Here is a 26,528-nt window from a genome sequence, read left to right as displayed (position 1 = left end):
TCAGATGTCATCTTTTCCTGCTCTTTCTCTCTCTTTTTTTTTTCATAATACCACCTTCTAGCATGTTTTTAGTTTCCTTACTCTGTTTATTTGCTTATTGTCTATCTCCCCTGAACCCTAAAGTAGGGCCCTTTGCCTTTGTTACTCACGGCGGTATCCTTAGCACCTAAAACACCACGTGGCACAGTGTAGGTGCCCAACCCTGGGAAGTTCTGAGTCGGGATGAAACAGACCCAGGAAGAAGGGCAGTGTCAGGGAAACTAGACAAAAGCTGGGACACAGGAAGCGTGTCCAGGGACTCTTCCTCCCTGCGACCTCAATTTCAAGGTGGCATCTGGACTCAGCCCACCCTCTGCAGTCCTGGTTCTACCTTTGCAAAGACCCGAAGTCCCATCTCAGCAGACAACCAAGGGCGACTGGCGGCGGGGAAATGTGATTATACACGTATGACCAAATAGTGGTGGAGGAGAGTCCTCCTCTTAATCTGAGTTAATATAAGACTGCTCCCATTATTGTTAATCTGATCAAAGAATGACCAGCTCTCTCAGACCTGTAGCATGCTAGTAATGAATTTTTCATAACTCTGCAGAGACATTTTCTGCACTGCTGTTAATATTAAACCACAAAGCAGAAGGCTTAAAATGTATTTCCATGCCACCGCCCCTTTCCTCCCGGCTGCATTTTCTCTCCCTTCACCCGACTCTTCTCGAAGTCTCGCCCGGCTGTGACGATCATGGGATGGCTTATTTTGTTGTGGTGTTAAAGAACCCGCCTCCACCTTGGGGAACCACTACATTTCTGTTCCGCTTTCAAATCGTAGTTGAAAAGTGGAAGGCATAGATTAGAGTTTTATTCAACCTGGCAATGAGATAGCCTCACTGTTTGATAAGGAGGAGGAGACAAAGTAGAAAAAAAATGCAAAGGAACCCAGTTAAGATAAAGGGGAGAGTACTGCCCCACCTCCGGGCCCTCCCATGGGCCCAAAACACTCTGTACACTCGGCCATGTTGAACTTCCTTCACTTCCTCAAACACCCCATGCTGTTTCCCTCCTCTGGGCTTTTGCACATACAGCTAGTGCTCGACTTACGACCACGATCGGTTCCAACAGACCAGTCGTAACACAATTTGGTCATAAGTTGAGTAGGTTATATGTACAGTACCCTGAAATGATGTTATAAAAATCTTTAAGTCATATTTTATCATAATTTTCTTTCATTATTGTTATATATCAGAATTTTCTTTGGTCATTTTATGCCAAAATTTGTATCATCTCTACATCATTTTGTTTCTTATTTTTACATTTGTCAGGTTTAAGTAAAACACTGCATTACCAGTACAACTGGTTTAACATTTGCAAAGACAATTTCCTCTTGGTAGACATCTTGGGAGGGGGTTGATGAAAAATATCCAAGACACAAAAACACAAATTGCTGTACCGAGTCTGGGATAACAGTTGAAATGGTGCACGCGGAGATGGTAGTGCTGCCAGAAGCTGGTCCGCACTGTCGTACACCCAGCTGGGCAACGCTTGCGCTGGCAGAAGTGGAACAGTCGTGACTAGCGATTGTGGTCAAATGGTCAAGTCGAATGGTCGTAAGTTGCATAGGTCATAAGTCAATCAATATTTATACTGTCTCTCCAGCTGGACAAGTCTTTCCTCAGCTCTAGTTAACTCCATCATCCGCCAGGTCTCCATTTTAAATCACATCACTAGATCCCTGAGCTGTATAGGGCTGTGTCCCAAGTACTTCGCACAGTGCCTGATATGCAATATGTTTCTAGGTCCCCAAGTACCACATAGGCAAGACTTCGTTCCAGTCTAAGGCAGATAACACAAGGTGGAATGAATGAGTGAATGAAGGATACCGACACTCACCAACCACGCCCCCTTTTAGAGTAGACCTCGGAAATGGCTGACCATACCCAACACCAAAGCTCTGAGTTTCCTCCCAGACCCCATGCTCAGAATATGTCATAATCAACTTCAGTGGCAGCACATCTTGTTTGTTGAGTGTGGACTTGACTATCTCTACGTTTTGAATGAACAAAAGTCATTGGCCACCATCAATCAGCCGTCATGAAGGCTATATTTCGGATCAAGAAAAAAATAAAGAGACTTGGGTTTTTTTTTGTAAAGTGACTCCAAAGACAGTTTTCAAGACTGTTTTTAAGTAATGCCAGTAGAGATAGGGCAAGGTTGTTTGATTTGTCATTTAGGTAAATATCTGATCTAGGAATTACTGATAGGATAACAGTAATCTGGTTATGCTTAAAACAGAGTATTTAGTATCTGTTAGAAATATATGTACAGTATTTGAGGATGAAATGCTACAATGGTTTTAGAAAAAATGCTTCAAAATAATCCAGAGGAAATGAGAGAGGGAGATTACTGGCCACAATTTGGTCATTTATGTGATGGGTACATATGGGTGCATTATTCTATCCACCCTACTTCTGTATAGGTTTGAAACTTATGTATGTGTGTGTGTGTCACTGTCTGGTCCCAGTCACATCTATTTCTCTGCCCTTACTGCAAACCGAGAACAGCCACCCAATCAGCAAACATTATAAAATCGACAATTAATTGGTTACTCCGTCTTCTCTGGGCTAAACCATGTGGCCTGAAGTTTTTCAACCCATGGATGGATAAGATTAGGAAAAAGTCTGAAAGAGCAATCATCAAACCATTGTTCACAAATTATTTTAGTAGTATTGATGACCTGTGCCTTCCTTTTCCTTGCTCAACATAGGCACACACATTTAAATTAAAGAGGAAAACAGTGAGGCGCATGGTCAGATAATAACAAGGCGACGTCTGCTTTTTATTTAGAGTTTTGATTGCTGGGTTTCATTGGAAAATGGAAATATCTGGCCATCTGAGGCCCAAATCCTTCCCACTGGCAATACTAGCATCTATAAAATGTGACGTACGCCCTCCAGCTCACTGTGGCCCTTAGGACACCTCCCAACTCTCCTACTTCTGCCCTTTTTTTCTTCTGCGGGTTTCCTGCCTGGTCCCAGAAAACAACAGACTGTGAGATCCCTGGAAATCAGACAGCTTCTTCTGTAAAACACATATCCCTTTCTGATAGCGCTTCGGAAAAATTCCACCTCAAATTAGGCTTCCATGTCATTAATGTGACTCTAACTCTGGGTTTATTTTGACGGAAATGTGCAGTTTTAAAAACCACATCAGCCTCAGGTTTCTTAGCTCATCACAAGCTGATTCACAGATGCAGTAAAGTCACTTCATAGATATACTTTTTAAGTCACAGATTGATTGGAAACATTTAGCTCTCTCAGTTATCATTCCTGAAGACACAAAGCCACAAACCCTACTCTTGTAAACTCTGGAAGGATTATAAATGGGTATACACTTTCTAAAGGACATCCTCCCCCCACCTACCCCCACCTTCCTACCCCCACCTTCCTACCCCCTTACTAGCATGAAAAAGCCTTACTAGCATGCAGTAATTCTACTTCTAAAGTGTCTTTCTTAAGGAAACAAATAAGCATGCTTTACAAAGGTTGCATTTCAAAAGCAGTCATTAGGTTGTGTTCATGAGAACAACAACAACAAAAAAATCAGAAATAATCTAACTCACCGGAGGGAGTTGGGTCAACTCAATTATGCTCTGTCTCTATGCGGGAATGTTAGTAGTCATTTGAAATGCTATTAAAAAAATGGTTTTGGCAGGGAAAGGCATTCATGTCTTAAAGTCAATTTTGAAGAGGAAAATTGGAGACGATGAAATACATAGAACAGAGTTATTCTTTAAAGTCACATAAAAATACATGTTGGCATGAGGAAAAGCCTCCAAGCTTCTGTAACAAGGTGTTAACAATGTTGATCTGCGGGCGGCAGGATGATAAGTGTGTTCACTTTTCTTTCTGATTAAACACATACTCTATTTCCTTCTATAGTGACTGTGCCACGCTTTTATGCCTAGAGCTGTCTTTACAATGACTATTTTATTTAATGACTTCCATTGCTGAAGTCGATGTGAACGATTTATAACCTGGCACGTAGAACCAGACTAGCCGACCAGGCAACAGCAAGAGCTCCAGGGAACTGTCACAGAGACCACAGCGTACAACCAACCACAAAAGGTAGGAAGGAACTTCTGATTGTCCAGTTCCTCACTGTGGACCGGCCTGAACTGGGGGGCAGATCTTCAGTTTCTGACAGAGGAAAACCAGTTACCTCCCAAAGGGTTCCCGTCCTCCTAGCAAACCAATGTTCACAGCGGTGCTATTCACAACAACCACAGGTGGAAATAACCCAAATATCCACTGAGGGACGGATAAACAGAGTGGGCCTGCCCATATAATGGTAGTCTCTTCGGCCATAAAAGGGAGTGAAGTGCTGACATATGCTACAACCTGGGTAGACCTTGAAGACATTATGCTAAGCAAAGAGGGCCAGACACGAAAGGCCACGTATTGTATGATTTTATTTATATGAAATTTCCAGAACAGGTAAAACCATAGCAACAGAAAATAGATTAGTGGTTGCCAGGGGATGGAGGGCAGGGAAATGGGAGTGACCGCTAACAGAAACAATGGGTGTGTGTGTGTGTGTGTGTGTAGTGATGGAAATATTCTAGATTTACACAGAGGCAATGACTGCACAACAGTGAGCATATACTAGACACCATTTAATGGCACACTTTAAAATAGTTAAAATGGTGAATTTTATATTACGTGAATTTTATCTCAATTTTTGAAAGCCTAAAGAAAACAACAAGAGAAGCTGGGTGGCTCTATTAATATCAGAGAAAGGAGTTTCCAGAACAAAGAAAACTACCAGGGGTAAACGGTAACTTCACATAACGATAAAGGGTCAGTTCGCTGAGAAAACCACCATCCCAAATGTGTCCTCACGTAACAAAACAGCTCAAAACATAGAAAGCAAAAACCGAAGGCACTGCAAGGAGAAACAGACAAAGCCACAACGGCAGTAGCCGACATCAATGCTTCCTACTGTATAATCAATAAAACAACCCGAGAGGACACCAGCCAGGGCATAGAGGATCTAAACAAGACCATCAACCCAGCGACATTTATACAAGGCTGTACTCCTCGACAGCAGAATACACACTCCTTTCAAGCACATGTGTTACATTCACCAAGAGAACATATTCTGGGTCATGAAGGAAGCCTTAAACATTTTAAGAGAATTGAAACCATACAAAATGTGTTCCGTTGACCATAACTGAATTAAACAAGAAGTCAATCACAGAACTATAACAGAGAACAGCCACAACATTTGGAAATTAAACCACAGACTTCTGAAGAATCCATTCATTGAAGGAGAAGCCTCAAAATTTTTTTTTAAATCTTGTAAACTAAAGAGAATGAAAAGATAGCATATCAAAATTTGTGGGATGCGGTTAAAGTAGTCTGTCAAGGGGAAATTTATGGCAATACATACTTATATTAGAAAAGAAAAACAGTCTGAAATCAACAATCTAAGCATCCACCCCAAGAAAATCTAAAAAGAAGAGCAAAATAAGCCTAGACAAGCAGAAGAAAAGAAATAAGAACAGAAATGAATAAAATTTATAACAGAAAAACAACACAGAAAATAAGGCCAAAAAATAGTTCTTTCAAAAGATGAATAAAAATGACAAACCTCTAGCCAGATTGACAAACAAAAAGAGAAACAAACCACATATTATCAACATCAAGAATGAAAGAAGAGCCCTGGCCAGTTGGCTCAGTGGTAGAGCGTCGGCCTGGCATGCAGGAGTCCCGAGTTTGATTCCCGGCCAGGGCACACAGGAGAAGCGCCCATCTGCTTCTCCACCCCTCCCCCTCTCCTTCCTCTCTGTCTCTCTCTTCCCCTCCCACAGCCAAGGCTCCATTGGAGAAAAAAGTTGGTCCGGGAGCTGAGGATGGCTCCATGGCCTCTGCCTCAGGTGCTAGAATGGCTCTGGTTGCAACAGAGCAACGCCCCAGATGGGCAGAGTATCGCCCCCTGGTGAGCATGCCGGGTGGAACCCGGTAGGGCGCATGTGGAGTCTGTCTGACTGTCTCCCCGTTTCCAACTTCAGAAAAATACAAAAAAAAAAAAGAATGAAAGAAGAAACATCACTATAGATCCCACAGCCACTAAAAGGATAGTAAGAGACTACTACAAGCAACTTTATGCATGCAAGGTCAACAACTTAGAGAAAGGGTACCAATTCTTTGAAAGCCACAAACTACCAAAATTCACCCAAGAATAAATTAAAGAAACTCAATTTGTAGTTAAAAATCTTCTAGGGGAACGAAAAATGATCTCTAGGTCCAGAGAGTTTCACTGGTGAATTCTACCAGAATTTAAAGAAAAAATAACACCAATTCTACACAATCTGAGGAAACACTTTCCAACTCATTTTGTGAGGCCAGTATTATCCAGATTCTGAAACTAAACAAAGACAGTACAAAAAAAAAACAAAAAAAAAAAACCCAAAAACCCACAGGCCAATATCTTTCATGAATATAGACACCAAAATCCCCAACAAAATAGTAATCAATCAAATCCAGCAACATAGTAAAGGAATAATACTGCTTTTTGGGTTTATCATAAAGCACTATTTCTCCAAAGAAATGCAAAAAGTGACATCTACACTGCTCTGCCTTCTAACTATTAAATACAAAACCCCTGCATGGTCCCTTGATGGGTTTTTTTATTATCTATTTGCCTCATTGCTGGAGTCCAGTCCACCCAACCCTGCCCAAACTCCATCCCAAGACCCTTACGGATGGGCACACAGAGGAACATTCATTACTACTTCTGATTGATATTATACTCTGGGTAGATAAGGGGCCCAGGTAAAAGGAGATCCACATTGCCAACAACCCCAGATTCCAGAATTCCGTAAGAAGGGAACTCACCCAGCAGAGAGCAAGGGAAAGGTGTGGAAAAGTTTGGGTCACAGACTTGTCAGAAGTCTGTGGCATAGCTAAGTTGCATCTCTACCTGGTAGGTTCCAAATCTAGATGCAAACCTCTTAAGACTGTTTCCTTAGCCAAGAATAAGGACTGGCCTCATTCTCTCTTCTCCAGAGAGCAAAACCAAAGGATAGAGGACAAGGAGCAGAACCAACGCAACAGGAAGATCATTCTAACCATTATAACTCACCCAAACCAAAGGGCTGCCTTGTGAAAGGACTTGAATAGACATTCTCCAAGAAAGATATACAAATAGCAAATAAGCACATGAAAAAAAAAAGTGCTTAACACAATCAGTCATTAAGGAAATACAAATCAAAGCCACAGCATGGCTGGAACAAAAAAAATAATGGAGCATAGCAAGTGCTGGCAAGAATGTGGAGAAAATGGAACCCTGGTGCGTTGCTGTGGAAAACAGTCTGGCAGTTCCTTAAAAAAAAAATTAAAAATAGAACTGCCACATGACCCAGCAATTCCACTCCTAGTTATATACCCAAAAGAATTGGAAGCAGGGACACAAATACTTGTGCATCAGTGTTCACAGCAGCATTATCCACAATAGCTAAAAGACGTAAATGACCCAAGTGGCCATCAAGCAACAAATGGGTCAATAAAATGTGGTCTACCCACAGAATGGAATATTTTCACCCACAAAAAGGAATGGGAGGCTGATACATTCTACAATATGGATGAACCCTAGAAACATTATGCTAAGTGAAATAAGCCAGACACAAAAGGGGACATAGCATATGATTCTATGTACATGAGACACCTAGAATAGTCCAATTCATAGAGACAGAAAACAGAGTGGAGGTTACCATGCAGTGGAGGAAGGGGTGTGTGGGAAGTTATGGCTTAATGGGTACAGCATTTCTGTTTGAGATGATGAGAAAGTTCTGGAGGAAGGTGGTGGTGATGGTTGCACAACATTGTACTCAGTGCCACTGAATTGTTTATTTAAAAATGGTTCAAATGGTAAATTGTATGTTATTTATACTTTACCACAATAAGAAACAGGGGTCATCCCTGTGACGCAGTGCTCACCCCAAATTACCACGCTAAAACTGGCCACCGGGCATGAGCTGGGCCCAGACAACTCCTTAAGGGTCCTCCTACCCTGAAAGGATGCATTTTTCAAACCCCTGGGTCTCACAGCTGCTGATTTTTCTCTTCACCACATAAACTGAATAGAGATTCAAGCTGGAAGACCTAACTAACTCCATAACCAGTATACCACAATGGGCTGCTTATGTGGTCCCACAGACTGTAAGGGGGCCGAGACACTCTTATTGCCTAGTGACACGGCAGCCATGGTAATGTCGTAAAGCAACACATTACCCACGTGCTTGCAGCGATGCTGGTGTAAACAAACCTACAAGGTTGCCAATCATATTAAAGTATAGCGCCTACAATTATGGACAGTTCGTAATACTTGATCATGATAGTGAATGACTAAGTTACTGGTTTATGTATCTGTTATACTATGCTTTTTAGCATTAGAGTGTACACTTTCTATTTATTGAAAAAAAGTTTTCGGTGAAATAGTATGCCATGTTACACCGCAGCAGCCTCACACATCTCATGTTCACCGCATTGCTTTCTCTTGTGCTTGATTCAATCTCCTGTTTTACAAATTTCATGGAGCGTCCCAAGGGTCCAGTGCTTATAAAGTCTACAGTGGTGGGCAGTCATGATCTAGGTGTATACATATGCTGACCGACTTGCTCACTGACTCACCCAGAGCTATTTCCAGTCCTGCAAGCCCCATTTATGTTAATTACCCTGATAGGGATACCATTTTTGAGCCTCTGGACCGCATTTTTACTGTACTTTTTCTATGTTTAGATGTTAGATACACATACACCATTGTGTTATAGTAGCCAACAGTATTCAGTATGGTAACATGCTGTACTGGTTTGTAGCCTAGGAACACGAGCTATATACCATAAAGCCTAGGTGCGGAGTAGGCTATACCAGCGACTTTCACCTAGTGTGTTGCAACAATTTTTAAAACACGAAATACCTGACTATGTAGTCAGGGACACTGACCTCTTTTTGCTTAGATTGTCAAGTAAAAAAATGACAATAGACAACACAACAATATCTACCCAGTGTGAATGAATTGAAATTACACCTATTTTTTTTCTGTCGGGTCGTCAAAAATATATATTTTTTGGTGTGCCACAGAATTTTTGTAATTAGCTTATGTGTGCCATGAGGTGGAAAAAGGTTGCAGATTACTGGGCTGTACCATTTAGGTTTGTGTACGTGCACTCTGTGATGTTCACACAACGATAAAATCAAATCGCCTGACAACACAGTTCTTAGACTGTGTCCCTATCTTTAAGTGGCACATGACTGTACTTTGTTATCCAACTTAAGAGTTGTGACGAGCACACGGTTTAAAGACTAAAGCCTGCCAGGCACTGATGAGACGTGAGTCATCTGTGGGCGAATTCAAAGATTCAGATCTGGTATCAGGCTCTTGTTCATTTATGTCACCTGCAGCCCAGCAGGTGTGCCGCTGTCCCATAGAAGGCTCCTGTGGGTTTCTTCTTCTCACGCCTTGCTGTGTTAGCCCCCTGCCTCTCAAACATCGGGGGCTCAGTTAATGTCTACTGATAAAAGAATGACACACTTGAGAATGACACCTCCAAGAATGGCTAATATACGCTAACCATCCCAGAGGGCAGAAATACTCTAACCTTCCCATACTAATCCATAGGGAGGATGATAATGAAAAGAACCAAAAGTAACAATTATCAAGTATGTGCCATGTTCCCAGCAATCCACTCAGCTCTTCAGTGTATGATCTCATTTAATCAGCATAACAATCTTGCATAAATTTATCCTGACTCTATAAGCGAGGAAACTGAGGCTCAGAAAAGAGAGCACATTTGCCCAAGGTGACTTTGCTAGTAAACTGCGAACTCAGACTGGAACCCCAAAAGTCCCTCCTGCGCAGCCCAAGCCCACCTAAGTACTTGGCGGTGCTGCTTTAAACACCCACCCAAACTTTCCAGGGACTCGATGAAGTTATATTTTTCCTGGGCCTTCATCTCACTTTTCCAAAGGTTCAGGGAAATCGAAGGCATCCATCGTTGGGATGCATCCACTGCTTTATTCAATGGCTGCCTAGGAACTCCAGCGGGCCCATATTTACCCTGACTTTGTCAAGAATAGGATTTCCATCTTTACAAAACAGAGAGAAATCACCTCCATGCTGAAAAGTAGCGCTGTCCAATCAAAATACACAGTGAGCCACCTATGTCATTTAAGATTTTCTCAGTAGCCTCGGGAAAATAAAGGAATAAGGTATGGGTGGATTTAATTTTGACCTTGTTTATGTAACCCCATATATCTAAAGCAGTATCATTTCAATGTGGTGTCCATATAAGCAAATTATTAACGAGATATTTGACATGCTTTTCTTCGCGTTAAGAGTTTGGAGGCTGCTGTGCATTTTACACACATAGCGCATTTCAGTAGAATTCACCACATTTCAACAGGTCAGTAGGGTAAGTGGTTACCCAACGGGGTAAGTGGCTACCATACTGGACTTCCCAGGTCTGACTTGTTTGCCTCTCTTTTTCTCACCCTTCCTTGTCTCTGTGGCTGCCCTGCTTTGCCTCTATCAGTCCTATGTCTCCTTTCGATAGTTGTCGTCTGCAAGTCACCCGTGAAAGCATTTGAGCGACAGGACATGCCATCACGATGACTCTCATTAATCCTGTAGCTATCCCCTCTAATTGCATTACCATTAGCATCTGCACTTCCACTCCGCCCTCTGTTGCTCTCATCTTCCTCTCTTCCCTTCCAGTCCACTACACCTTTGGGAAACCCACCGGAGAGCAGTAAACCTCTTCCTCTATCTGTGGCTGCCTTCATTTGCAGTTTGGGGTCAACTCACTGACTCTAAACCTCAGTCAACTCACTTTTAAAACAGGAACCACCACACTTGCGGTCACTACCCACTTGTAAGAGGTTTCAAAGAGGGTGCGGAAACCCTGCTGGAGAAAAATCATCCTATGCTTTGACTCTCTCCTCCCATGTTTGTCCCTCTTTCCTTCCCATCCCTCAGTTTCTCCATCCTCCTTCCCAATGCCACGTGTCCCTCATCTTTCTCAGACAGACACCTCCTCATCCTCAAGACTCAGAGCATCAGGATGGGGGTGAGGGGAAAGGTCCAGTGCCAGCAGTTGGGGCCAGGTGGGTGGGAGCCCAGAAAATGAGCGATTCTCTGGGGGAGGAGGACCCCCCAGTTTTCTGACCATTGGAGGAAGAAGCGTAACAAGTTCCCTAGCAGAGCTCACTCCAAAACCCCACAGGGGTAGTAAACCCTTCAGAAAGAACTTTTGCCTCTAACTCAGAATTGTGAGACCACCTCCCACCCATATCTTTATGAGAACAAGGCAGGGAAGAGGCTCGGCATTCCCGGGCTGGCTACTTTGTGGGGAAAAGCCAGTATTTCTCCTGTCCCTGTGGGTTCCCAGCTCCTCCCCCAGGAGAAGCAGGAAGGACAAGATTCCAACCTGATGCAACTGCCTCCTTAACCCTGAGCTCCCGGTCATCAAAACACAGGCAACCAAAAAGTAAGATGAAGCTTAAACCCATGCTAAGGATATGGGGAAACGGGGCCCTTTCACCAGCATGCTGATGAAGGGCAATTTGGCAAAACCTAGCAAAAACCCCGTAACTTGCCACATCCTTGGATCCAGCCATTCCACCCCCAGGAATTGAAGGCAAGGATTACTACAAACCACTGGGATGTCTGCTGCCGTGTTATTTATAATAATGGAAAATTATAAACAAACATCTGCCAGTAGAATTTTGGTTAAATAAATTAACCAAATGATGCATCCATGTAATACCATGTAGGGTATTAAAAATAATGTGTCATTACATGGAAAGATGTTTCCGAGATTGTTAAGAGAATTTATTATCTCCAGCCTTTCTCAGAAGTCCTCGAATACCAAGAAGGCTCGAATACCCAACTGTTTACTTAACAAATGCAACATGTTCAAACAGGACTTGACGTCAAGCTCAACCTATTCCACCACACCACCCCCCACCCCCACCCATCTTCACATTTCAGATCATGGCACCACCATTCATTGAATTCTTAGACCCAACATCTCGGAATGATCCTCAATCCTTTTCCTTCACCACCCCCATATCAAATTCATGAGCACCTGCTACGCACTTGACGTCCTGAATCCAGCCACTTACCCCATCCTCCCAGTCGGCCTAATAGCCCAAAGCACAGTCATTCTGGGCTTTGACTTCCACACGAACCCCCCAACTTGTCTCCCAGCGTCCATTCTCACCCTCAACGGTCTATTTTCCTTCAGCAATCTGTCATCCCACTATTCAGACAAAACCTAAGGCTCTCTGGCAAGCCCTCTATGACCAGGTCCCTGCTTCTGTCTCCCACTGTGTCCCTCGTCCCTTCCCCACCCACTCACTCCACTCCAACCACAGTGGTCTTCTTATTGTTATAACAACATGCTGAGCATATTTCCACCCAAGAAATTTCCACCTGCAGCTCCCTCTGCCGGGTGTATTCTCCAGATATGCCATGGCTTGCTTCCTCAAGTCAGCAAAACATCTTCAAGAGATCCTTGCTGATTATCCCAGGTCTCTCCCTCTCTTTCCCATGCTCTTTTAGTTTTATTTCAGTTTTCTGTTGTTGTTGTTGTTTTACAGCTGTGCTACGTTGTTGTGTTAGACTGTTCATTGGCCCCCAATGAACATACCTTCTGGAATCCATACTCTCAGATAGTTTCTTCCACACTGACTCTGGGCTTATCCAAGTCACCACTGTGTTTCCAATGCCTAAAACAGTGTTGGGCACACAGCAGGTGCTCACTAAACAGTTACACCCATCACAAATTAAATATGGCCACAAAGGCTTTGCAGCTCCTCCTGGCAAGAGGTGGACTCCATTTCCCTATTGCGTAAATCCAGGCTGGCCATGTGACATGCATCAACTCCCAAAACACAGTGGAAGTGACAATTTGTGACTTCCAAATCTTAAGACTCCTTGCAACTTCTGCTCCTGCCCTCTTGGAACACCAGGGACATGGAAGACCGCCTGGCTGTCCCACTGGAAAGGCCACGTGGAGAGAGAGACTCAGCTGTCTCCGCCACCAACACTTTACCAGCTGAATGAGGTCATGTGAATGGGTCCAGGCAAGACCAGCAGAGCCACCCAGACAAACCCAATACACAGAATCATGGGAAATAACAAGTTGTTGTCTGAAGTCCAAGATGTCCTAAACATAATTAAGTCTAGGGGTGGCGTGTTACACCCCAATCATGGAGACAGAACATACAAAGACCAAACGACTGAAAAGTGTGTGGCTATAGTTCCCTTCCTGTGGGAGGTGATTCTATACTTACCTGACCCCAGCCCAACCCCACATATTTCCTTCTCCTTCAAATTTAACCAAAATAGAGCCCAGGTCAGAACCACCTGCACTCAGCCAATGCCCACCAGTCCTACTGTCCCTTGGTTGCCTTCCAGATGATCTCTGTGCCTCCAGGGTCTTTTCTATCTCATTCACCCTACAGACCAAGGATCTGCAAATTTGAATTTTAGGATCCACAAATAAAGTTTTATTGAAAAGCATTCGTTTGTGAATTGTCCACAGCAGCTGAATAATACTACAAAGGCAGAGCAGAGTGACTGTGATGGAAACCACATGGTCCACAAAGCCAAAACTATTCACTATCTGACGGCCCCTGCTGTGGACTGCCATCACACTCACCATTAAATATCTTTCTTTTATTATTGTATTCACTCCCAAACTTCTGAAGACTTCTATCTCCTCCCTCAAGGGGAGTGGTGGGATTCAGCCAGTTCACACCAGTTCAGCAGAACCGATAACCTAATTTTTTGATGAGTTTGGTGAACCGGATGTTAAAATGGCACTTGTAATCAGGGTTCTCTCTAAGGTGGGTGCCTGGGCAGCTAGCTGCCCAGTGGGGAAATCACATATTTTCATTCCTTGCTTTTTTTTAATGTTCACCTGTGCAACAGCATATTCTAAGCGCCCATAGTAATGTTCATTCCATCCATGGGTGAAAAAAATTGCAAGTGAGGACGCCAATCAAGAAGCAATATAGAAATATTCTAAATAACCGTTTTATTGTTTTTTGTCAGTTATGTAATATTTTTTCATTAATATTTTAGAACTCTTAGAACATAATCTAGTTTCATGTACCTCTTTTGTTGTTCTTATTTATTAAATACATGAAATAAACTACCTTTCAATATATCCTTTTTTATACTTAAAATGGTCATTAGGGCAGAGAACAGATTGTTAAATTATTTGATTCCCATCACTCCTCAAGGGGATGAAACTTTGTTGATCTGACTCCTCTATGCTAAGTCAGACCCCAGGAGTTAGCAACCTAAAATCCTTTCCAGCAATACTCTTATCAGGTACTGTCCACTCTGGGCCAACTGGTTTCTGAGCTGTCCCATGAAGGCATGAAAGTGCCCTCATCTGGTTTGTCCTTCTTGTCCAGTGAACTGCCTACTGTGATCTAAACCCTCCCCATTCCTCACTCCCTTCAGGGTCTCCAGGTCCCCCACCAGGACCGCTTCACAGCTTTGCCAGATGTTACCCCCAGTTTATTCTATAGAACATCAACCCCGAGAGATATCCTTAAAAAAAAGGGAACTGCAGACTCTACTCTCTCTTGGAGTCACAATATGTGTATCTGGCACAGTAAAGGCTCTGAGAAGTCCTGCAGTAAAGACACCTGTTTCCCTTTGCTTCACTCAACCTTTCCCAAACATACTAACCACAGAATTTATTTTGTCTACAGAATTTTTGTTGACTACCAGCACAGTGCCTGGTTTTCTTTTCTTTTTTTTTTAAATATGGAACACTTCACGAATTTGCGTGTCATCCTTGCGCAGGGGCCATGCTAATCTTCTCTGTATCGTTCCAATTTTAGTATATGTGCTGCTGAAGCGAAGTGCCTGGTTTTCAGCACTTGCTGAAAGAATAGAAAATGCTGGCATTCCACAGAACTAGGAATCACAGAACACGCTTCAGAAGTACGTGCTGCTCAAGCTCTTTCTTCTCCAGCTCGGATCTGCAACGGTCCCTTTCATGCCATCTACTCCACACCATGCAATCCTCATCATTCAATGTCTGCAGGCACTGTGCTAGACATAGCTCTGGACCCCTGAAAATGCCCTCTCTTTTCATCCCCATGGTAGGTGATATTATTCTATCACTGCCATTTTGCCAAAAATTAAACCCTGGGCCAGAAAATTTAAACCACTGGCTCAAGAAAAAAGCTAGAATTCAAAAACTCAATCAGTCTAACTCCAAAGCTCATGATCTTTCTCCTCCGCCAAAGTATCTCCCTGTAATGCACTGTGGCCATCGTGCAGGCTGTCCCCAATATCCCTTCAGGCCTTCTTCCACGGTAGCAGAACCCTGACTTTGTACACAGTGGCAACAGGTCAACCAGGGCAATGGATTGGGACCCACCAACCCAACACAAGGGTGTTCCCACTTCTCCACTTCCCAGCCTTATGACTAGGTCTAGCCATTTGATCTGGGTCTGGCCACAAAGACACAATTAAACATCATCTGTGGGGTAGGGAAGAGGAGGTGTCCTGGGGGAGCTGAACAAAGATACAGACCAGCTATACCTTGACACGTACCCAGTTCCCTTCTTTCCTGCCTTGAACCTTAGTGTCATGGCTGAAGCTTCAGGGGCCATCTTGCAACCATGAGTATTTGCAAAGACATCAGCTCTGATATTATGAACTTACTGGGCCAACTCAAGAAGCTACATATCTCCAGACTTGTTACATGAGAAAAAGATACCGTTATTTCATTAACCATTGTGGTTGGATTTTTTTCATTTCATGCAGCTGAACACATTCCTGATGGACCCAGATGCTTTTTCTCACATTATTTGCTGTTTGAACTATATAATTTTATTTCAAATATACACTGTTAGCCTTGTCTCCCTAGCCATAAAGTACACGTCTTGAAGGCTAAGTACCTGTTGTACATTTTTGTTTCTACAGGGGTACATGCACGTGGGTCTTCGAGGATAGTCTGCACGATTTAATACTTAGAGTTTTGGAGCAGGAAGTTGTCACCATCAAATAGCTGAGATATATATGACACCTGTTTCCTAATAGATTAGTATTTCTCAAAGTATCAATAGGAAAACATCTGAACCGTTTGTTAAATGCAGATTCCTGGGCCCCTCCAATTCCAACTGAATTAGACTCTCTGGGGTTAGGGGCTAGGAGTGTGCATTTTTAACAAGCTCCCCGTGTGGTTTTGATATACAAAAATTGAGAACTAGTAGAATACAAAAACCCTGTGGATTCAAAGCTTACATGGGGTTTCGCAGGACTTGCCTGGACCCCAAGTCACCAGCCCCTCCTCAGTGGCCCCACTCTAGCCCTAAAGACCTGGGAATTTCAGACCCTTCCACGGGAAATATGGGTAAAGTGGTTGACATGCTCTGAGGCCTATTGGGACTAGGACACTAACAAACAGATGCAGCCCCCATAACTGTAACTTTCCACCAGACCAATGCCGCCATACACCTGCTTAAAAAAAAAAAAAAGGAAGAAAGAAAGAAACACCAGGCAGACAAGCAGCAACAGAACCCAGGGCCCGCTGCAACCATCACCATTGCCCAAGAAGTTATCAGAGGATGGAGCCTGTGGAACAGAGGAAAAGAAAACTGGAGAAACTTATACAATAACCCACAAACTAGCAAGTGGGACTCCTGGTTCAGAGGAACAGAAGGGGCTGCAGGTGGCCCCTCCGGTTACCTGTTTATTTACAAGCATGCAGTTCTGAGCAGAATTGTATCTCAAGCACTGCTCAGACAGAAGGCTGGGTCAGGGCATCCCACACTTTTGCCCCCAGCAGCAGAATCCTAGCCCAGACTGCTCTCCCAAAGCGCCCAGAAAGAAAATACCTGTGCCACCCAACAGAATGTCCACCTCTCTAATACACCCTTGACATTCATCTTATTTTATTTCTGAGGATCATTTTCCCATATGACAGGTGCTCGGAGACATGTATTTCTAGGGTAGTGCACAGCATATGCAACACACACACACTCTAACTCCACTTTCAAAATGATGACCTTCCTGCTGCGACATCCAGCCCAATTTAAAACCATAGAGAAAACAGAAAGAGTTGAAAGTGAGTCCGAGAGAGGTGGTCATTGAGACTAGAATGGGGGTGCGGGGGTGCAGAAGGGCTAAAAGATTCCCTTTGGACTGAAGAGTTTAGGCCTGGGAAACTCAGCAACTGTCAGCTTTGGGAGTTCCCAAATTTAAACAAGCCATGTGTATGGCTGGGCCAGTTTGGAGGGAAGTGAGCCCAGCCCTTCGGATGTTTCCAAACGTGGATGTTCAATGATTTTGTGGAGGCCAGGCATAGTCTAAGGCTCTTGAAACATTCCTCTTTTGACCAAATGGCCTTCAGAAGAAATAATTTCTGCCATCTTCTTTCTGAATAACTTTGCATCCACCCCAACCCCCACAAAACTGTTTAGAACTCCCCTCAAGTTCTGTTGGAGAGAATGGTACAAGTCGCCAGATAACTCCTCCTCTGACCCCTTTCCTCAGGGTCCCACCAAGAGTCAAGAGTATTTTTCCACACTTAGGTGTGCTGAGCCAGGCATTTCTTTTTTTAATCTTTTTACACATGTTAGGCCTGTAACAGCTCCCTGCATCAAAATGATCTGATTGAAAATGGGGATTTTTTTTTTTAACGCATCTTGCCTGCTGACATGTATATCACAGGAAAAAAAAAAAAAAAAAACAAAACAAAACCAAAAAAATCCAAGGAGCCAAAGCGGGGCTGGGAAGGAGGCCGAGAGAAGAAGAGGCATATATTTATAGGCAACCCCATTCTGGGAGCAAAAACCACCTTTTGACCACCTGCAGAATGCGCAAGATCACGTGGGTTCTCTGCAGCGCCTTAATGTCTTACCCAGCACACAAGCCCCCGTGGCATATAAACAAATCCACAAGCGGAAAAGAGAGAGAACTCACTCAGAGAGGAAGCGGATGATAATCACAGCCGCAAGAATAATAATAAATAGAGAATAACAATTACTACTACTACCACGACCCAGCCAAGCGTAGACGACAGCAGCAGGACAGGGGCGTCCAGTGCAGGCTTTACAAGAAGATAAATCACAGAAAACCACACCGTGCCCCCCTTGCTACCCTTCTGCCCCCCATCCCCACCCCACCCCCCAAACAGAATCAAAGGAAAGGGGATGGTTGGGAGAAAGGGAAGGAAGGAAGGATTGCATTTCTTTTTTCCCACCGTAAGCAACACCTACCTCCAGGGTCCGGATTTCTTTTTGTGTGAGGTCGTTGGAGGTAGCACATTTGGTCCTAAGCCCTTCCAGGTTGGAGATACTCAGGTCTATCATGTTTTGGACCAACTCACACTGCTGTAAGGCTTTTTGCAAACTCAGAGGCTGCTGCTCCTCGCTTTTCGTCATGTTTTCCTCATCCATCGCTTGCTCTGCAAGCCCCCTTCCCCTCCTCCTCCTCCCAGAGAGAAAAAAGGGGGGCGACGGGAAAGTAGAGGTAGTCTACCCCCTACGCCTCTCCAACCACTGCGACTTCTCAACAATGTCTCATGAAGAAGAAACCCAACATCTCACACAGGGTTGAGGGGGTGGGGGTAGGAGGAGGGGACGAGCCAAAATTTATTATTTTATTTTGGGGTATCAAGCCGACTCCATTAGAATGCCTCCTCTCTCTCTCTCTATCTCTCTCTCTCTTTCTCTCTCTCTCAGTCTCTGGTCCCTGAAAAGGAGAGATGCTGTTTCTCAGAAGCAAACCAGGTGATGTGATGCTGTCTATACACTTAGGGAGGAGGAGAAGAAGGAGGAGGAAGGGGAGGAGGAGGAGGAGGAGGAAAAAGAGGAGGGGGAGGAGAGGAGGCGGAGGAGGGAGAGGCGGAGAAGAAGGAAAATAGCGCTCACTCTACACACCGGCTCCGTGAAGGGCAAAATTATTATTATTATTTTGGCTGGCTGGCTTTTATGTCAAAAAAAATCTTGTTTGCCCCACTCCCAGTTGCAGTGACACGGCATTGTCCACCGTTTGGGGTGCTTTAGCGCGTTCTCAAGATGCTGTCTGCATTGCTCCCGCGGCTGCGGCGGCGACTGCGGCTGGCTGCTGTCTCCTCCTCGCGCTGCTGCTGCTGCTGCCGCCGCCGTGCTCCGGGGGTGACGGCTGCTGCATTCGCTCCTGCCTCGCTCCTCACCGACATCTTGCCTGTCAATCAAAGGGCGGGGGGAGCGAGGGAGCGCCGGCGAAGGATGGAGTGCGAGCGAGGGACCCGCAGGGGAGCGGGTTGGTGGAGAGGCGCCGTGCGCGCATCCGCCCAAGCCGGCTCCGGCTCCGGCCCCAGCGCGCCAGGGACCCGCCGGAGGAGGCGGAGGAGGAGCGCGCAGGCTCGCGCACCTGGCCAGGGAAGGGACAGTCCCGGCGGGGGCAGGGGAAGGGAGGGGGCGGGATTCTCGGGGATGCGGAGCTCGCGTGGCAAAGTGAAATTACTACCGGGCGTGCGTGCGTGCGAGCGAACGAGCGGCGGGCGGGGCGCGGGGGAAGCGCGCGCTAAGGGCTGAGGCTGCTCCCGGGGGCAGTGGAGGTGGCAGGGAGTGTGCCAGCGCGCGGAGACTGGCCGAGGGGCGGGGAGTGGGATTCGGTGCGGGGTGGAGGGGGGGGGCCACTACTACAGCCCCGCTCTCGCGAGACGAGGCCGAAGTACTGCTCAGCAGGTGCGCTCTGCTTGGGAGCAGGTGTGCGCCCAACTTTAAAACCCTCAGTGCGTGCTGGGGAACCGTCAGCGTGAACCTGGGCACGTCCTCTCTGGCTATCTTTCTGGATATGTGTGTGTGTGTGCGTGCGTGTGTGTGTGTGTGTGTGTGCGTGCGCGCGCGCGAGACTGTTTGTTCGTTTGTCCCTTTCTTGTTGCTGGGGGAAAATAAAACAAACCTGATGATCTTACATGAGATATATGAAGCTGCCTCCCAGAATTGCTACCCTGGCCTGCAGTTACACTGATGGGTGACTTTCCATTTGGAAGGGGAAAGGGCTTTGCCTTAGTCTGATTGTTACCAAGTCCTATATATCCTGCATGATCTGATCCCAGCCTACCTAACTGACCTTATGTCAGCAAACTATGGTCCCAGACCTAAGAATGGTTTTTACACTTTAAAATGGTTGGGGGAGGGGGTGATCAGTAGAATACTTTGTGACGTGAAAATTATAAGAAATTCTAATTTCAGTGTCCATAAGTAAAGTTTTATTAGAACATCATCCATTTGTTTATTGTGTTTACTTGTGCATTATAACAGCAAAATTGAGTAGTTGCAACAGACACTGTTATGACTTGCAACACCTAAAATATTTACTTATCTGGACCTTTACAGAAAACTTAGATGACCCTGATTAAGTCACCAAACATATTCTTGCCTCTGGGTTCTTTGCGCTCTATTCCCCCTCTGCCCTGACCACAATTTTCCCTCACCCTCTCCCGGTTGGCTCCTTGTCGCTCAGTGTCAACTCAAATGTCACCTCAGAGAGGCTTCATCCCTGGGACCATCTTAAACTAAGAGTACTACTCATCAACACAGATTGCCCAAACAATATATTTAGGATAATTAGCAAAAGGCACCTCTTTTCTAGGTGCTCTATGCCAGGAAACTGAGTTTACGGGGCAGACTCAGAACACATGGTACAATATTTGTCCCTTAAAGGAGTCCGCTTGAGAAGGTAGAATGACAGCCAGTGTTGGCAAATGTTTTTCAGACGATGACCATCAGGTTTTATAGCTCACGCAGCGCTGACTGAGCATTTTTAAAACCCTTCTGTTGATGAGAGGCTCAACCGAGTTCTGTATGTTCTCAATCTTCTGAACTATGAAGTTTGTGGATTCCAATTCTCTAATAAAATTCTCTTTTCATCTATTTTTTTTTTTGCTTTTTTTTTTTCTTGAGCATATTAATCAAAGTTCATTTAAAGCCCTTGTTTAATTCTAATGCCTTGGTCACCTGCGAGGTGTGTATCTATTGACTATTTTTCTCTTTGTTTGCAGTAAGTTAGTCCTGTCTCTTGGCAGGCCTTGTAATTTTTGTTGAATGTCATACAATCTGTGCATGAATAAAAGAATACAAAGAGTATCCAGGTGATTTTATCTAATTTTAGAATGGGCTCACCCTTCACCCTAGAATATCAGCCTCTCCAATCCCCAATTTTATCTCTCCAACCCTATGAGACTGCCAGAAGTTCTGCTTGTTTCTCTGTATCCCAGCAACAGGAAAAAGTGACTACAGAATGTCAGCTCACCTCAACACAATTCCTCTCTCTCCAGAATCTTGGCCCCTCTAGTCTTGGTTGCTTCTGAATGCCTTTACGTGGATGATGATGATGATAATGATGATTGGATCTGGCTTTTCCAGTTATTTTCAGATGAAGTGGAAATATAAGCAATGAAAGCAGCCCACAGGTCAGAAGTCATTAACAGGCAAGGCTGTAAACAGCGCACAAATGCCTTGTTTGACCACCCCCTATTTTTTGTTGCAACTGATTGCTAGAGTGGACATTTTTTAAGCTTTGCATCCACCCCACCTCCTCTAAATACCCTTCCTATGTTTGGAAAATGCCCCACATTATGAATCTTACTTCTCCATAAGAGACACCAAGGCACTTTTCCAGGAACTTTCTTGCAACCAGGTTTCATGTGATTGAGACTCTGTTATTAAACACATCACATGAGATTTCTATTGGAAAATGAGCCACAAAGAGGAAGAATCTACCTGATAGGATGGCAGCCAATGCACATGCCTCCAGGTGGCCCGCAGCCCTGTGGTGTGGTTTGGGCATCATTCCTGGCTACAAGCCTGGTTCTTCTCTCCTCTCCTAAAGATGCTATAGGCTTCCTAACTATCTGTCTTTGTCCTCTCAGGTGGCCATAACAAAATACTACAGACTGGGCAGCTTGAACTTTTCTTACAGTTGTGTAAGAAATCTGAGGAAAATCTGAGGTCAGGGTACCAGCATGGTCAGGTCCTGGTGAGAGCTCTCTTCCCAGACTACAGATGGTACCTTCTTGCTGTCCTCCCATGGCAGATGTGGCTCACATGGTTTCCTCTTCTTCTAAGGCCACAGCCCCATTGGATTAGGGCTCACCCTTTCTACTTCATCTTTAGCTCTGAAAGACAGTGAATAGACATTGGGGGCTAGGACTTTAACATATGAATTAAGGGGACACAATTCAGTCCATAGTACTGCCCTATTAAAACACTTCTGCTCAAATGATCTAGAGTAGAGCGTGTCATTTGCAACAAAGAACCCTGGCTAATATTCTTTGACAAGAATTCCAAAACTAGGAGATGCAACCAAAAAAGAAAAAAAAAATGGAGACGTCTAGACTTTCTGGAAAAACAGAATGATCTGGCCACACTGGGAAACAATGGCTGAATGTGAGAGGCAGCTGTCCCTTTCAGCTGGGACACAGGCTCCAGTTCATCAGGGTCCCCACCCAGTTCCCTTCATTCATTATTTCAATTTCCTGCCTGACCCTGTTGGTAGCTGCATTTGCTGCCCTTGGTATAGCTTTAGATAGTCTGAACCTCAGATCAATAAGAACCTCACCAATTTCAAGCTTGGAGAACTGGAGCTAGCCAGTGAGAACTGTTTTATTGCTGTTCTTGTTATATTTCATGCCAGAAGCCGCATACTACCTCTGACTGACACATGTCTCAGAGTGGTTTTATCAACACTGGGAGTAAGTTATCATTACCAGGCGACTACATAAGCTGAACTTGGTAATATCTCAGTAGACCCCATAGTTTTTAGTTTCAACTGTAAGAATAGTCCCTTATTCAGGTATTAGAAATCCAGTCTAATCGGAACATTTACAGCAAAATGGTGGGATCTTGATAACATGATACGAAGCGAAATAAGTAAATCAGAAAAAAACAGGAACTGTATTATTCCATACGTAGGTGGGACATAATAGTGAAACTAAGAGACATTTATAAGAGTGTGGTGGTTACGGGGGGGGGAGGGGGGAATGGGAGAGGGATAGGGGGTGGGGAGGGGCACAAAGAAAACAAGATAGAAGGTGACAGAGGACAATCTGACTTTGGGTGGTGGGTATGCAACATAATTGAACGACAAGATAACCTGGACTTGTTATCTTTGAATATATGTATCCTGATTTATTGATGTCACCCCATTAAAAAAAAATAAAATTATATATTTAAAAAAAAAAAAAAAAAAAAAAAAAAAAAAAAAGAAATCCAGTCTAGTCCAATCAAAACTGCATTCTCATATCCAGTTTAATACTTTCTTCCCTGCCCCTGGTATGCCCCACAGATGGTTCAGGAATCTGCAGCGGGGACTAGGGCAGGTGTATCTCCTGCCTTCTCTCTTGCTCCCCTTGCTGAAGTACAGGAGCAGAGAAATGAGTGGGAAGGACCCCTCAGCTGAGAATAGGTGAGTACAGGTACAGTTCTCTTTTGAGTGCCAGGTGCTCCCTCTAACCCGGTTCTTTAACCGACAGATTTTTGGAGACCTTCATGAGGACTCAATGTACATTCTGGGTGACCTCTTGTATACCCTTTTCCAATTTATACCCCAGGAAGTTCCCCACATTCTCTCTCTGATGTCCCCTTGCCTGGCACGCTGCCCTCCTGGATGAGTCTTTTCAGTGTGTGTTAAAAATGTATGCTCTGGCCCACATGAAACAGAATGTACCTTTGCCCTGCGGCCCTCTCTCCTCACCCGCCATCATGGGCAGCCCCAGGCACCCTTCCACCAGCAGCGAGATGCCAGAAACACACCCCACTTGGTGTTCCCAGTGACTCTTCTTTGAACTTTCCTCTCTTGACTTGGGGGTTGGAAGGGAAGAAGAACTTCCCCCCAACCCCTACACACACAAAGGCCTTCCAGAGAAACCTCTGGATAAAATCTTGACCTTGTCTTATATAGGCTGGAGGTTGATGGTTATTGATGGTCAGAGGACCAGTCTGGCCACTTCTGAACAGAAGGAGGAAGTATTGTTACCCATTGCCCTCACCTTTGAAGTTTTAGCTAAAGTTCTGGGTCAGCCAGAAAAGTCTCATTCCATATCCTGTTATATTGGTAATGAGTTGGCCTCAGTGTTTTCTAAGTTGCATTGTGTAGAGGGTTCCAAATTGGAAAATGGCAGATTAAGAGGTAAGGGGTTGGCCAGTACCCCTGGTCCCGAACAAAACTAACATTGGCTTCTTGAAGGGCTCAAGACACTGCTTCCCTGGGGCATTTCTTTTTTCTCCTTTTCTACTGATTCTTTGAGGCGGGGGAGGGGGGGGAGATCTCTGAAAACTAGTCCTCAGGATCTCAGGATACAACCAGAGCTCCCATCGCTGTGAGAGAGGATTATTTCTGTTCTGTTCTGTTCTAACTCATTGATCCCCAAACATAAATGGCCTTTAAAAAAATACTTTTGTTGAGTGCAGGCAGAATGTTCCTATCTTTAACCTTGTGCATTTTTTCCAACATCAGAAAACTGATATTTTTTTGAGTTCTTCTCCTTTTGGCCTTTTGCCTCTCTGTCTCTTAATTTTCCAGTGTGAGCAAAACAACCAGATCACTCTCTTGATGGCGAGATAATTTGAGCTTGCAGTAATGGACAATTTAGTCCAGTGATTTATGCTGGCTTTACAAATTAAGCACTCAGCGATGCACTGTGAATTTTCAGATACTGCGCCCTCAGGACAGGAGAGGATGCGTGCTGTGACACCCTCCGAGTTCTCGGAGACACACAGCCCAGGGGGACTGTTGGAAATTGAGGAGAAGCCATGCCAACAACCAAGCTTGCTTACTTCTTATGCCATCTTGTCTATGAAGTTCTGCCTTCACTCAAATGGTGTCTTTGAGTGAATCAGTAAAAGGCGTCTGCTCTTCAAAAGTACCGAGGGTCACCACGTGGGGAGCAGAGCATACATCGTCTGGATCTCAGACTTGCCCCTCTGATCTGGGCACCTTAGCAAGGAACAGCAGCCTGCATAGCATCACCTGCAGAAGCCCTGATGAAGTCCTCAAGTCTTTTCTTTTGTTCTTACTGTGGTAAAATATATATACCATAAAATTTTACCACTAGTGACATATCATATTTTCACAGTGCTGTGTAACCATCACCACTGTCTACTTCCAGAATGTTTTTATCATCCCCTCAAAAAGTCCTATACACATTTAGCAGTCACTCTATACTGTATCCCCCCTCCCCTTCTCTCAGCCTCTGGCAACCACCAATATGCTGTCTGTCTCTATGGATTTATCTATTCTGCATATTCCATATAAGTAGAATTATATAATACTTGTCCTTTTGTGTCCAGCTTCTTTACTTAGCATAATGTGTTCAAGGTTCATCCACATTGTAGTATGTGTCAGCACTTCATTCCTTTTTATGACTGTATAATATTCCCTTGTATGGACATACCACTTTTGTTTATCCATTCATCTCTTGGTGGATATTTGGTTTTTTTCCACCATTCACATACAAGTCTTTGTTTGAACACCTGATTTCAGTTATTTTGAGTAGATACCCAGGAGTAGAATTGCCAGATCACATGGTAAGTCCATGTTTAACTTTTTGAGAAACTGCCAGACTGCTTTCCACAGCGATTGCACTGTTTTACATTCTTACGAGCAATGTGTGTCGACTCCTATGTCATCGCCTCCTCCCCTCCTGACTCTTCTTGCACTGATGTTATTTCATTACTAAAAAAAGAAAATACAGTAATGGTAAACTTAGGAAAGTATGCATTTACATATACATTTCTTGAGTGCTTGCAATGTGCTAGGACATGCTATAAGCTTTTAGGACTTAAATATCAGTAAAATGCGAGGACAGAAACTCGACACAAACTAGTTTAGGCCAAAAACGTGACTCATCACCAGCAAGTTAAAGGGAGGATTCTCACGCTGGCCTTGCACTACTTTTTCTCTTCCCATCGCTCGGTCCCCTTGCCCCACCATCACCTGGGGCTACCCCCTCATTGTTGTACCTGCCTGGCCCCCACTGGCATGAAAGCTTAGGGTTCCCAGTGCACACAAAACAGAAGACAGGCAGTTAAGAAAATATGGAAATCAGGCGAACCCTGTGCTGACTTCCATTTTCACTCCTTTGTAATGAGATGTCTATAGACCCTGTCTCCCAAAATGTTATACGACTTTCAAAAAGTAAGGAAACTTCCCCCTTAATGTAGTGGTTTGAAACCTTAGTTAGCTGCACATGGGAATCACCTGGGAAATTCTTAAAAATATCGATGCCTGGGTCCTGCCCCACAGAGACTCTGATGTAGTTGGCCTGGGGAGCAACCAGGGTGTAGGGGTGTTTTTTTAAAAAAAAACACAAAAAAACTCCTGCCTGACCAGGTGGTGGCGCAGTGGATAGAGCGTCGGACTGGGATGCGGAGGACCCAGGTTCGAGACCCCGAGGTCGCCAGCTTGAGCGTGGGCTCATCTGGCTTGAGCAAAGAGCTCACCAGCTTGGACCCAAG

The 26,528-nt window shown here is 44.5% G+C and overlaps 1 protein-coding gene and 1 non-coding gene across 2 annotated transcripts in view; both read right to left on the bottom strand.

The window, feature by feature from the left end:
* KSR2 (kinase suppressor of ras 2) overlaps positions 1-19,455 on the bottom strand; it is a 301,392-nt gene extending 281,937 nt beyond the window's left edge. The window contains exon 1 of the mRNA XM_066370811.1: positions 18,300-19,455. Coding sequence (XP_066226908.1) covers positions 18,300-18,479 — 180 coding nt within the window. The 5' untranslated portion in view covers positions 18,480-19,455. The remainder of the gene's footprint in view (positions 1-18,299) is intronic.
* LOC136396444 (U6 spliceosomal RNA) lies at positions 14,827-14,934 on the bottom strand. The gene has a single exon (XR_010749731.1). It is a non-coding gene; the product is annotated as a U6 spliceosomal RNA (small nuclear RNA).
* Positions 19,456-26,528: the final 7,073 nt, after the last annotated feature.

Source organism: Saccopteryx leptura, chromosome 2, assembly GCF_036850995.1.
Source record: "Saccopteryx leptura isolate mSacLep1 chromosome 2, mSacLep1_pri_phased_curated, whole genome shotgun sequence".
Lineage (NCBI taxonomy): Eukaryota > Metazoa > Chordata > Mammalia > Chiroptera > Emballonuridae > Saccopteryx > Saccopteryx leptura.
The sequence above is the reverse complement of the archived record's forward strand: the minus strand, read 5'-3'. Positions and strand labels throughout refer to the sequence as shown.